The 13,035-nt window shown below is 52.1% G+C and overlaps 1 protein-coding gene across 1 annotated transcript; it reads right to left on the bottom strand.

Annotated features, from left to right (window-relative positions):
* Positions 1-643: 643 nt before the first annotated feature.
* chrd (chordin) lies at positions 644-11,262 on the bottom strand. Its single transcript, XM_003968737.3, has 21 exons — positions 10,928-11,262; positions 9,439-9,542; positions 9,165-9,291; positions 8,066-8,218; positions 7,868-7,985; positions 7,703-7,790; positions 6,973-7,114; positions 6,726-6,863; positions 6,537-6,619; positions 5,066-5,213; positions 4,253-4,359; positions 3,888-4,167; positions 3,569-3,810; positions 3,379-3,492; positions 2,808-2,996; positions 2,643-2,736; positions 2,495-2,551; positions 2,182-2,285; positions 1,715-1,978; positions 1,548-1,641; positions 644-1,467 (listed from the first exon to the last, which is right to left on the bottom strand). Exons 1-21 carry the CDS (start codon positions 11,067-11,069, stop codon positions 1,403-1,405), a joined length of 2,853 nt encoding a protein of 950 aa, XP_003968786.2. The 5' UTR covers positions 11,070-11,262; the 3' UTR covers positions 644-1,402.
* Between the last annotated feature and the right edge of the window lie 1,773 nt (positions 11,263-13,035).

The following is a 13,035-nucleotide window of genomic DNA, read 5'->3' as shown; positions in this document are numbered from 1 at the left end:
ACACACACACACACACACACACACACACACACACACACACACACACACACACACACGGCCGAGGTCCACTTGGGTGTAATTGCATATGTTGTCCAGTAGAGGGGAGTGTCTGGTATGTGCGCGTGCGTGTGTGTTTGTGGAAAATGGAAACAATCCTTCCTGTCCTTTTGGCAATGCGTGTGTTCCCGATTCAACAGTTTGTGCGTGTGTACATGTGTTTATGTTTCAGTGTGTTCGCAGTGTGTGTGTGTGTGTGTGTTTGTGTGACCATGATGAAATCCTCGCCGCACACATGCAGCGTGAGCAAGTGAAGAAAAAGAGCACAATTAACGGAAACTAAGTAGTTAATAAAGACAGAAAGGAAGACAATGAATGGCAGGAAAGAAATGTTATATAAATATGACAAATTGAAGTGGTGAAAACGCGAGTTTGGACGCGATAAATAAGAAAAATGAGACCGATGACAGGAAAAATAGGAGCAGAGAGACAAAACTGGAGAAGAAAAAGATCAAAAGGACTGGCTGGATTTCTTCTTGCAATCACAAACTCACATGCTGAACGTTATTTGGAAGGAAGAGAGGAAGAAAAATGGTGCAAAATGATGAAATAACAGAAACAAATGGACCATAACGAACTCACAGTCCTCGTTTTACCGACATCCTTTATTGTCCCGCCATTCAATAAATACAAAATACAAACCAGCTCAAAAATTCATAAAATATTACTTAATTTGAAACAGGAACAACCAGAGCAGCAAAGCGATGAGCTCACAGGGGTGAAGGCAAAGCTGGTGTTTGTTTTGACAGAGAAATGGAACAGCTAGCTTCTCTCCGGGTGACGAAGCGCCGCAGCATCCACGAAGCTGCGCGGCGGCTGATTTTCACCCCTCCTCGCCACCCCTGAGGTTTGCTCTTCCTGTTTGGCTGATTATTCTTTCCAGTAAAACACACACGGGTGCACTGGCGCGAACACAAACTCGCATCCATTCGAGAATTTGTTCCTCTCTGTCCGGTCGGAGCAGCTGCGGCTGGACGTCCTGTCAGTGAAATATCGCTTCCTCCGGCGTGCGCTGCTCCGCGGGACGGCGCTCATCCTCCCAATAACAGTCCGTGCTCCGGTTCTACGCCATCTGCCTCAGCAAAAAGTAGGAAATTCCAGCAAAACATAAAAAAAAAGTGGAAGGAGGCGTTTTTGAAAGTCTGGTTGGTCCCCCGCCGTCGCTACGTCCCTTCGCTGAACGAGTCTTTGGAAGGTTTCTGTTGTCTTTCCTCCCTTTTTCCGCTCCTCTGTGTTCGCTACGATCCTGAAGCTGCTAACTGAGGTGAGGAGGACGAGGAGGTGGGAGGGGGGGCCCAGTGTGCAGCTCTGGGTGAGATAAGAGGTCTTTGGGGGGGGTCATGGATCAGTGTCTCCAGGTCTTCCTTTTGTCTGGGCTCTTCAGCATCAGGTCAGCTTCTTCTTTGGAGTCTACAGAAAACACACCATTTGTAGCGTACCTTAGCTTAGCTCACCGTCAGCTAGCCTAGCTCAGCTTGTCGATATCTTACCGGCACATTCGGGACAGCACGTGCCCTCCCTGCGGGTCAGGTTGGTGCAGGTCAGCACTGGACACTGCTTCCTCTGACACTTCGTCACGCCGTGCTGCGGAGAGCGAGCCAAAACCATCAAGCCACGGCGAGGAGGAGCTACAGAACGTGGCGCCGCCGTTACTTACGTCACACCAGCAGTTGATGCACTTCATCTCCCCCACCAGCGGCACCCAGGGGTGCCAGTTGTCGCTGTTCTGGTAAAAGTTCTTGCCGAACTTGCAGTGCCTGGGACCGTCCGCCTGCATCATGTCGCTGTGCTCCAGAGCAGCTGAGGTCTTCTCCTCCTCTGGACACTCTTTACAGCAGTCGGAGGGATTCCGCCTGACCGGATGAGCGCAGGTCAAGACCGGGCACGTCACCTTCTCGCAGTGCACCTCTCCTGAAGACCCCTGCAGAGGAAGCCCAGGATTCAGGTGTCTTAGTGCTGTTTTCCACATAAATACGTGTAAAGGCTGGACATTCCTTTAGGTTGAACTCATGTCACATGCACGTATGACTCTTTGGAGGCTAATACAGGGCAAATGAACCATTCAGGGGGGGTTGGGAATGTGGATCCAAGCAGATGTGAGCGGGTTAATTCATGTATATTTACCTTACAAGTGCAGACGGCACATTTAATGTAGCCAAAGGGAGGTACAAAGGGATGCCATGTGGTTCCAGGAGCGTGCATCTTCTGGTCTCCTTCAAAGTAACAACCTGAGACAAAAGATGGGAGGAAGAGGCTTTAAAAAAGAGTCTGAATTCACTTATCTGTCTGCAGAAATTCAATACGGGGGATTTAGGACCAGGAATGAGCCAAACATTTGAATCACATTTCCATAAAATCAAAGATGACGCAATGAGATTCAAACCCATAACTAACATTTCAATGAAAATCTAGGAGACGAGGTTCTGAAAAAACCAACCTTCCAGATGTTCTTCCACCTTCTCTGGAGTTTTCACGTCCTTGAGTTCCTTCCGCTCTGGAGGGAAATGAAGATTACGGATCGAGAATTATTCTTCAAATCCATCGTTGCTGTGGACAGAAAGTCTGGAATGTTCTGAATGTCTCACCGTCACAGACTGGGCAGCACTTGTCCTGAGGCTGAACGGTTCTGGAGCAGGTCAGGACGGGACAGATGACCGGATCGCAGATGACGGTCCGCTTCTGCAGGGAAGGAGCTCAGTTTTACACGCGACACCCAAACGCCTCACGGGCAGCAGCTTCACCGTCGTTACCTGGCAGCTGCAGGAGAAACACCTGTCGTAGTTCGGGGTCCAGCGGGAGCCGTGAGCGTGATGCTGGTTCTCGAAGAAACAGGTCTGCGGGTCTTTCTTCAGCTCCTCCGCGTCTTTGGCGAGGAAATCGTCCCCGTCCTCCTCCTCCTCCCCCCTGGTCCCGAACTCACAGGAGTTTGGCACGTGCACCTGGAGGAAAAGGAAGGATTGAAAGTGAAAAGAGAGGTGAGAAAGGCGTCGGCCACACCTGAACCCCGACTCAGCTCCGGTGTTAAGGCCACTTTAATTGTTGCTTAATAATTAAGCCCGTTAATTGTTGCTTAATGGAGCATTTCTGCGCTCCTGAACAGATGCTGTTTTTAAGCTGGACCTGTGTGCTAGAAAAACAGCCGGACTCTGTGTGTGTGTGTGTGTGTGTGGGTGTCTGAGGGTGTGTGTGTGTGTGTGTGTGTGTGTGTGGGGCTAGTGAAGGCTTTACTGTACTCGTAACTTTAAAGAAGCCTTTTATTCGTTGTCCAGATCAAAGCAAACCCCCGCGTTTGTCTGTCAGGAGGTTCACGTGCGCCCATACCTGTCCTCGTATTTCTCCTCTCGGGTTCATCTTGGTGCTGACCTGGATGAAGGCGGTGCCTTGGTCCAGGTGTCGCAGTAATTCCACGCTGATGTCCTTCAACACTCCCTGAGCCTGCGGGACAAGAGAGCGCGCGTGAGCGTCCTCCTATCTGCACCTTCACGGCCGCGGGTTGTGCACGTGCGCGTACCTGAGAGCCGTAGAAGCCCGTCAGCAGCCTCTTGTGGGTGGCGCTGCTGTCGTCCAGCTCGCCGATCTCGGCCAGGCCGTGGAGGTGAGCGTTCACCGTGATGTCATCGCTCTTGCTGAGACCCGCGACGATGATCTGGTAATTCAGGTGACACTGTCTGTCCACGGACACCCAGGCGTGGCCCGACGCGCCGGTCCTCACTGGGGGGGTCACAAACTGTCCAGCCAGGGTGACGGGCAGCACTGGAAGAAGGAAAAACAACTCTGAGCACCTGGCCGCTGGCGCCTGCTGGCTCTGTCTCACCCGGAGCGGTGCGCACCGTGTCTGGGCGCCTCCAGGCCGTTGTAGAGCAGGGCCTTAATCTGCCCCCTCAGCTCCCCGTCCTGGTTGTGGGCCGTGGCCACGTTGATGAAGAGCTCGTTCTGCAGCAGCATGTGGATGTGCCGCGCCTCCAGGCGGCTCCAGCTGCCCTGCGCCCGCCCCGTGGCCTTGTTGTACTCCGGCGTCAGGTCGTACAGCACCGAGCGCTTGTTCCGCCTCCGCGGCTTCAGCTCGATGGTGAGGCCGACGAAGTCGCTGGTGAGACCTGCCACCTGGACCTGGGGCAGAAGAATAAGTGAATAAGTCAGTGTTCTGCATCTGTATGGGTCAAAGTTAGGGAAAGAAATCAGGATGACGTCGTGCCTGATACTCCAGGGTTCCGTTATCGTGGAGGTGGAAGACTGCGGATCCGACGCCTCCCGTCTTCCCCGGGGTCAACGCGTCCCCGCTGGACATCACGCTCTGGATCGCTGCGCCACACAAAGACAGATCAATATCATAAATCCACGTCTCCGCTCAAGCGACTTATCTAAATCCATTTCCCACTAGAGCCCCCCCTCCCTGCTTCCACATCAGACAGAGAAGCGTCCACGGATAATGTCAGCGCGTCGGGAGGATGGACTCAATTGTAACTCCAATCAGGAAGAGCAATTAGCGGCCTGGAGCGTGGGCCAGCAGGCTCAGACCGGAGCCAGAGGACGGGAGGGAATGAGTAAGGATGAGAAAAGTGCAGAAGGGAAGGACAGAGGAGTCGGGAGAGGGGGAGAAAGCCGAGTGTTGGGTTGGAATTCTTTACACATAACGTCACGCTGTTAATCACAGCGCTGGAACACCCGGGCGGAGACTCGGGTCCAGCAGACTGTGACCTTGGCAGCACCTCCGTGTTCAGAACTTCGACTCAAAAAAGTGGACTTGTCAGAAAACACGTCTGAAAAAAGGCAAGGCTGGGTTCTTCCCAACATTCCAGAGCCTGACCGTCTCCCAGACAGACGTGCAAAAACCGGTGCGGCACCAAACGCACCAGAAGGTCCATAAACACGGTTCCCCGCTGGCGAGGAGACTTGAAAGGAAACGCGAGAAATCCGGTATTTACAGCGGAAAATGACAGAAGCAGCCACAGGTGGACGAGCACAAACCATCTCACGAACGCCACCCCCCCCCAACGCCGACACTTACTGTCACATGATTTCCTGCTGGTGATGAAGCCGGAGATCTGTCGAGGATCCCGTCCCTCTGTTGCCACGGCGATCTCCAGCTGGCCACGGGAGAGCCAGAAGAGTTCGCGGCTGTTCAAGTCTGTCAGCACCTCCGCAAAATCGGGGTCCTGCAACAGACAGAATCCGATTTTCTTTGTTCAGCTGGTTGCAAAGCAAAAGGAAACCTGTCGTGCTGCAATAAGAGGTGCGAGTTTAAATCCCCTGCAAAAAAAATACGGCTTCCTGCGGCTTTTTTATGAAGTGAACGATAGTTTCTCGCAGGCCGACGGGACTCCAACAGAGCTGCGGCCGTCAGTCAGCGTGTCAGGAAACATGGGATTAATAGGACGGGTGGATGAGCGCGTTGACAAAAATGTTACGTTTAATGACCCCGGGGCCCCCGTTCAATATAAATATACATCTATCATAAATCCGCTCAGCGAGGAGCCAAAGTGGGGGGGTGGAGGATGGCCCCAGACTGACTTACGACGAAGGAACTGAATAGATGGAATCAGATGGGAGTGAGGTTGGAAAACAAGAGAGCGCGCTGTGGTCAGGGCGATAAAACTGTCCGGCGGTGCACAGGAAAATGAAATGCTGCCTTCAAAGACCAGAGATCAAAGCCTGGAGCCTCCGCACGCCGTGTCTTTCATACGGACTGAAATTTGTCAATGGCGTGGGTTCGCCCGGGAGTCCGGGGACAGTGTGCATATTTCCGAGGGACTGCCTCTTCTCATCGCTAAACTGGAGCGAGGCGCATCAGCCCTTCACGCAATTCCTGGCAAAATTCAAAACAGACCTGACTTTCATCACTCTTTTCCTTCATCCATCCATCCAGCTCAGCCCACAGACCGCTAACGACTCACATGTGTGAGGAGTGTGTGTGCAGTCTGTCGTCTCGCCCCCCCACACACATCTGCCACCCGCTAACGCTCCTCTCCTTACTTTCTCCCCTGTCATGTTTTCCCATGATTCCCATTTGTCCTGTCATGCCCCTGAGTAGTGATCTGTGATCAGATTGGCGGCAGCAAAGGAATTCGGATGCGGCGACGTCCGAGACGAGGGGCTGCGGCTGCGGTGGTTGCTGGGGGGGGGGTGTTGAGGGGGTGCCACATTTAATTTTCCTGTCCATCCTGGTTTAAGACGCATCCGGCACACGTTTGTACGAAGCTTCCAAAGCGCTCCGCCCCCATCTGGGGTGCTCGGTGCTGCTGGTGCACACGTAAACAGTGCGTAAAACGCTCGGTGATTAGCTCTGGCAGCAGGGCTGCATGCTAACATCTGCGCCCGGTGGAATTTTGGAGCTTTTGGAATCGTTTCCAACACCTGCAAGTTGCCATGACGCTGCGGATGTCACGTGTTGTCACGCGTAATGTGACGGCAACCGTCTTCCACCGCGCTAACGGGTCCCGGCAACCATGGATTCAGGGTGATTTGGGGTCTTTACTCACGTGAGAGGTGACGTTGGCTCGGATTTCTCTCAGGATGTGCTGGCGGTACACGAGCTGGACTCGGATGGGCACCACATGCGGCTCTGCGGACACAGACCAGTTTAAGACTGAAGCAGAAATTCCAACACAAGATTCCGGTTGTTTTTAATCTACGGCCTTTTCGTGGATCTGCCCTTTGACCTCTCCCACCTGTCTCTTTGTGTTTGATGAGGCCTTGAAGGACGAGGATGAAATGGAGGTTGTTCTCCGTGTCGCTCAGCGTCAGCATGGCAATGCCTCCCATGCCCGAGTGCTCGTTCTCGGACGTGAGGGTTGAACTGAAGGTCTCTGCGGACCAGAAACGCCCCCGCGTGAACACAAACAACTGCATTCAATCGTAAATTCGGGGTTTATTTAACACATGGAAAGTATATTTCACAGAATATTCCATGCGTACCAGCAAACAGCGCCCTGTGTTTGATGATTTTCCCCTCGACTTCTTCCCGCCGGCTCACCGACGTCGACATGCTGATGTGGATCTGCTCGGCCTGCAGCTGGCGCATTAAAGGCTTCGCCAGGTTCTTCCACATGCCGCAGATCTGCAAGAGCGCGCACGCAGGTGAGCTCCAGTGTCACCGCCTCAATTCCTCACGGTCGCACACCCAAAGCGTTCCAACATCTGCTAAAGGCGTCGGAAGCGCGGGACTGTTGCTCCCGGGCCCTAAACAGGAAACCGCTGCCTCTTCCCGAGAGCTCGCACAAGAACCGCGGCCTCGTCCCGGCACCTCATAACTCGCAGTTCGAGCCTAATCTCCATTTTAATTAGCAATGCTCGCTGTCCCTCTGCTGCGCGGTGATGTAACATGAGAAAAATTCCCTCCCCCCGTTTCCTCTGCTGCGCCGCTGTTCCCTCCGCCGCTCAGACATTTATCAAAAAAATAATAGCGCAAATTGCGGGACCTGCGTTTAGGGGGCGCCTGCCTCGCCGAGTCCACGCGTCTGTAACCCAACGAGGGGACGTGTGTATCTTGGCGGGAAAGGACGTGTCGGGATGGAGGCAGGCATGCGGACGCCAACCACAATTAAGTGTTACAACAACAAACAGCTGAACCGCCGCTGATTTCGTGCTCTCCGGGGGAAAAATGCGCATCGAAAAGAAAACAAATGGGAGGGAAGTGAGGTCTCACCATGTGCGATTGTCCTTTGGGGACTCTGTACTCGAACGCCGCCGTCCCAGCCGAGTCCAGAAAGGTTATTTTACTGGGCCGGTCCATTCTGGAAGCGCACAGGGAACATCTTTATTCACAGCTCCGCGCAGCGTGTTGGTGGACGCCGCGGCTGTTTGGGCTCACCTCTTGTATGTGATGGCGAAGGCCAGGCTGGTTTTGGTCAGAGAGAAGCGAGCTCTGGCGACGCCGCTGGACGTGGGCAGCCAGGAGTCCGTCACCCCCGTCAGCACCGCGACGAAGTCTGCAGGAGAGAGTGTGGGACGCGTGAGCGGCGGCCCGTTCTGAGGCCACACCCGTGCGGCCCGGCCGCTCCGTACTCACCGGTGCGGCTCTCCTCCGAGCCCACCTCCTCGGAGCTCAGGTAGGAGCGGTCGTTGTAGGACTTGTGGAGGTCGTCCACCTTCTCTTTGTCCTTCTCGAGGAAGTAGTCGAAGCTGTCCAGCACAGAGTCTGTCTGTTTCTTGTCATCCAACCCTGGAGAGAGAAAACCAACCTCAGCATGTCACGCGCAGTGCTGACATGAGCTTTAAATATTATTTTTTAAGACTTCTAAACTCTAGACTTGTACGCTACATGTCATGTTGAATGCACGCTCCCCGTCAGGATATACGGCTGGTGTTAGTCTATGAAAGCCTCCATAAGTTCCTGTGTATTTGTAAAAAAGCTTTATATTTCCCAGCTGGATCGGTGAGCAGTTGTATTCTGGATTGTGTTACAGTCAGATTTTTCCTTTTATTATCTGGCATTGTGCTTTATGTGTTTTCAGACTTGGCAGCGTTCCCAGTGTTTTTTAGCTCGCTGCGACGCTCTTTTCAATCGGAAGCGCGGTGACGTGGGTAACGATCGGCTGGATCGGCCCTTCGATCGGCTGGAGGACGAGAAATAAATCTGAGCAGAACCACCCGCGGCGGCGCTCCCGCGTCTTCCTCAGGTGTGTCACGCACCACTAATGCAAACAGGTCGGCCCAGCCGGGGCCAGAACTAAGAGTGACACACTCAACCTTTTCCTAGGAGCCTGACCACAACACACAGTGCTTTGCTTTTTCCATTCCATTACCAAACAGGCAGAGTAGGAAAACACCAAATCTGCCGGAGAACGGCGCAACATCAAGACCCACCCTCTGTGTGTGTGTGTGTGTGTGTGTGTGTGTGTGTGTGTGTGTGTGTGTGGGGCTGGCAGTGTGTGAATGAAGCTAACCTGGCTGGTTTCCTTCAGTCATGGCTGGTTAGAGAAAATGTGCATTTGTTGCAGCTGAATGGAAAATCAATTGAGCAGCTTATTGCATCGAACCTTCGGCTCGTATGGTTTCCCATCATGTTTTCGGTGTAATATGAGCCGCGCTTGCTAGTTTTCTGGCCCCTGTGATCTAACCTCCACCACCAGCTTCGCAGAACTGAGACCACAACGACGGCTTCTTACGCTCGGGGCAGGTTTTGCAGCAGTGGCCGGGCAGCAGCACAGGATCCTCACAGCCCAGGTCGGGACAGTCCTGCTTGATGTTTTTGCAGTTTACTTTCCCAAACACTTTGCCACGACGACTCTTTTGCTGCCAGGGGGAAAAAAGAGAGAAGCCTACGCGTTAGTTACTGTCCAGATCTCAACTGAATCCTGCTTTACTGCAGGGGCGTTGGATTCCTGATTCGCCTGGAGCTCCACCTGTTACCAGAGACGGGGGGAGAGAAGCACGACTTACAGGTTCGCACTGGCACTGGACGCAGTGCATGACGCCGAAGGGCTCCCCCAGATCTGGGTGCCACGTGTCCTCCAGAGAATAAAACCGACCCCCGAACGAACATCCTGCCGAGAAAAAAAAAAGAGGAATATTTCATAAAACGGCGAGACATCTTGAGCTAAATTGAGTGTTTCGTATCCAAAAGAAGAGAGTTGCAGTGCTTTTATAGCCAGACAGTGAGATGACAAACACCCCTCCACAGTTCGCTGTCCAGGCATGTCGGACTGAAACTCCCTCAGAGCCTCAGATGAGAGGGGGGAACGGGCTTGCATCCTGTCCCGGATACTCTGAGTGATCCACGAGCAGGAGCCCAGCAGACCTTTTTTTATTTTTATTTAAAACCCAAGAAAGAGGTTTCATGGCAACGAATCGTGCATTTCTATACTTCCCTGCTCGCTTAGAGGCGTATGATCAATATTTTAAAATTTCTGCAGAGCCGGAGTCCAACGCTAAAGCTAAACTCTCGCTACCATCAACCTGGTTCACATTATACTTTCATTAAAGTGACTGCACACTCTAAACAGCCCAGTCCGGTCGGAGGGAGCCAAACTGTGAGCCGCTCGCTTCGCCTGCCACTTCTGTCTCTGCAGAAATAAATCATCTCGGGGAGCTTGTAATGGAAAGTCGATTGATTACAGTTTCCAACGTAGCATTAGCCGTCTCAGGCGGTGGTTAACGTGGAGTTCCCACAGTTTTGAACTCCAGAGTCGTTAGCTTATAAAAGCCGCAGTGAGCTTTAGTTCGGAGGGACTTTCACACATGAATCGAATGGCATTCACTGCGGTTATGACTCAGATGTTTGCCGCTAGTTTACACTTGGAGCAACACGGGCAGGGGAAAATTGAAAGAAACGTCGAGTTTGCCTGTCAGCAGAGTGGAAGAATTTAAGAACTTTTAACCCTAATCTAATACAAAAGCTCGGGCCGAGTGTAAATATTTTTTTAAAACATTGTTAGCAGAGCTGAGGTTAGGTCATAACCTGGCTGTTGTACGAGTGTGCATGTCGCAGCCTGAGCCAAGTTGATCCAAATTTGGGAGAGCGGAACGTTTCATGCTTTATAAGAAAGAGAACTTAATATGTTCCATACATTTTAACATCACTTTGATATCAAGTTACAGCCAGTTTTAAATACCTGCTCGTGGGGGGAGAACAAGGGAAAGGTTCGGTTTTAGTGGGCCAACTCCCCAGGAGGCCCTGAAGACCATCAATAATCCTAAATATAATTAGTTTTTGAACATAAATGTCGTTTTGTTGCTTCCATCAGAGACTGACATTAATAGGGACACGCGCATGATTGGGATTATTGAAGGTGTTTGCCTGAAGAATTCCTAAAAACAATGTGAAAATTTGCGGATGAGCAAGATTCCTCCCAATAAAATGTGATCATCGTCTCTGGAGGATCTGCTCCCCGCACGTACACATGCACGACCCTGCAGATGAGGTTCTCACCTGACAAGCCTTTGGACGGCAGCGGCTCCCGCTCCGACTGGATGGGCAGCGCGGGAGACTTGAGCCGCGAGGCCGCTCCGGCGTGCAGCCACGCGCAGCCCAACACGCACAGCGCGGCTCGGAGCGCACGACGATCCAGCATCCCACACCTCGAGCTCGTGTCCCCGCAAAAACTCCCAAGTCGCAGCGCTCCGCGGAGACGGAAAATGGAGTTTATCCGAGATCTCGCTCTTCTGTCCCCGGACGAGCGCAGCCTGGTCCGGACTCGGTTCAGAGATCAGCGCGGTTCCTCAGCACCAACAATCCCCTCGGAGCCTCGCTCCCCTTCTGTTTTATAGCCCACTTCCTTGACATCTTAAAGCAGCCACCGGCCGGGAGGAGGAGGAGGGGGGTGTAGATGATGGGCTGGGGGTGGTGGGGGTGGGGGTGGGGGTGGATGCGGGCGATGGAAATCGACGCCCCTATCAAATCACTAAGGCTTAAGTTGTGGAAAACAGTCTTTGTCTGATTTATTATGCAGCAAAACTCGAAGGTTTTTATTTTTAAAAGCAATAAAATCAAATCTGAAGTTAGAACACATTCTCTAGATACTCGGGGTGTCAGAGATAACAACACCTATTGCCAGTGGTGACTTTCTTTTTTTATTTACATCGTTATAAAATCGGAGTGATGGAATGATAAAGGCTCTCCTGCTGGTGACAAATGCTCCCTCATTTCCTCGTGTTTCCGCGCTCTGCTTGTTTGTCCGATGGCTTTATCTCTGATTTATGGTATTTATGCTCTGATTTCACACTCTGCAGCTGTGATAAATCTGCTCAATGGTGCAGTCAATCACCGAGGATGTTGCAGGCTGGGGGGGGGGGGCATCAGCTGATGGGAAGAGCGCGAATCTCCAGATCATCTATAAGGGAGAGGAGAGTGTTCGAGTCTGTGCTGGCGTCTGTTTTCTCAAGTGTGTTTGAAGCTTTAATCTCGAGAACAGAAACAAATGAAAATACTCAGAATACTTCGCCCTGCACGCGAACCCCTGTCACACGACGTCTCTGTCTTTATTATAACCTATATTTCTTGGCTCGCTGACGCGGATGCAGAGGCCAAAAGCTACTAAAACACTAAATCTTTTAAAACCCCTCTCTGGCCAATGTGGAGCTTCACAATATCAGCAAGAGAAATTTATGAGGGCCTATTTAGATCTGGGAAACCTTCCCATTAAATAAAACAAAGCAGTTGAGTAACCATCCCGGGGCCCCTCGGGGGCAGACCAGAGGCTGAAGTTTACATTACATTTGTTTCACTCGTGGCTGATTTAGTTTGAAGAGTTTAGCAAAGGTCATGCTTATATTACGGCTGCGGTGGGACTCATCACCGGGAATATTAAAAGGCAGACACTGATGTTCCGTGGGACCCACACGGTGCCACTGTCGTGCGTAAAGACGCGCCATGATCGATCGGTTTGGGGCTGGCGAAAGTGCGAGCGTGAGGTGTCACTTTCAGGCGCGATGGCGTCCTGTGGGAGCCTCTTCCATATGGGTGTGGAGATTGACGCGCACCCCCACCCCCGGCGCGGCAGCAATGGGAGTCGATGATGGCCTGTTTGCAGTTCATCATCGGGTGGTAACCGACACTTTTATCCTGCGCTGGACGCGGTGATTCATTACGCAGACTGGTCGGTAACTTGTCTATTGGAGCTCACAGCACCCGGTGACTTACGGACACGGCTTGTGTATTGGAGACCGGCTCGCGCATGACGCGTCCAGTCTGACACCATTCCATATGATGACTCTGCGACTGGAATGTTGATACAGTGCAAAACGTCCTTAAATCGAGAAAACAGAATTCAAGAGTCATTCAGAACTAACATCATCTGCAATGTTTCGCTGGGAAGTTTGGTGCTGTTTTTGTACAGTACAGTGTTGTTAACGCACGGACACACACTGTGACATCATTTATGACGCTATCACATGTTCCCCTGTCTGTGTGTGTGTGTGTGTGTGTGAGCTGGAAGGGTTCACATATGGATACCTGACTTTGTGTATTTGCTCCATTTGTCAGACGACCTGGTTTGCAGGTCACAAACGTTTAACAGAGCATCTCAAACAAACACACAC

Source organism: Takifugu rubripes, chromosome 11, assembly GCF_901000725.2.
Source record: "Takifugu rubripes chromosome 11, fTakRub1.2, whole genome shotgun sequence".
NCBI classification, from domain to species: Eukaryota; Metazoa; Chordata; class Actinopteri; order Tetraodontiformes; family Tetraodontidae; genus Takifugu; species Takifugu rubripes.
The sequence above is the reverse complement of the archived record's forward strand: the minus strand, read 5'-3'. Positions and strand labels throughout refer to the sequence as shown.

What these genes read in the sequence shown, in the direction of transcription:
- chrd (XM_003968737.3), bottom strand. Translation starts at nt 11,069, where the DNA reads ATGCTGGATCGTCGTGCGCTCCGAGCCGCGCTGTGCGTGTTGGGCTGC. An exon ending in TCCAGTGCCAGTGCGAACCT is followed by an intron (nt 9,292 to 9,438) that starts GTAAGTCGTGCT and finishes TCCCCCTGGCAG; the next exon opens with CAAAAGAGTCGTCGTGGCAA. An exon ending in CCAAAGGACAATCGCACATG is followed by an intron (nt 7,115 to 7,702) that starts GTGAGACCTCAC and finishes GCGCTCTTGCAG; the next exon opens with ATCTGCGGCATGTGGAAGAA.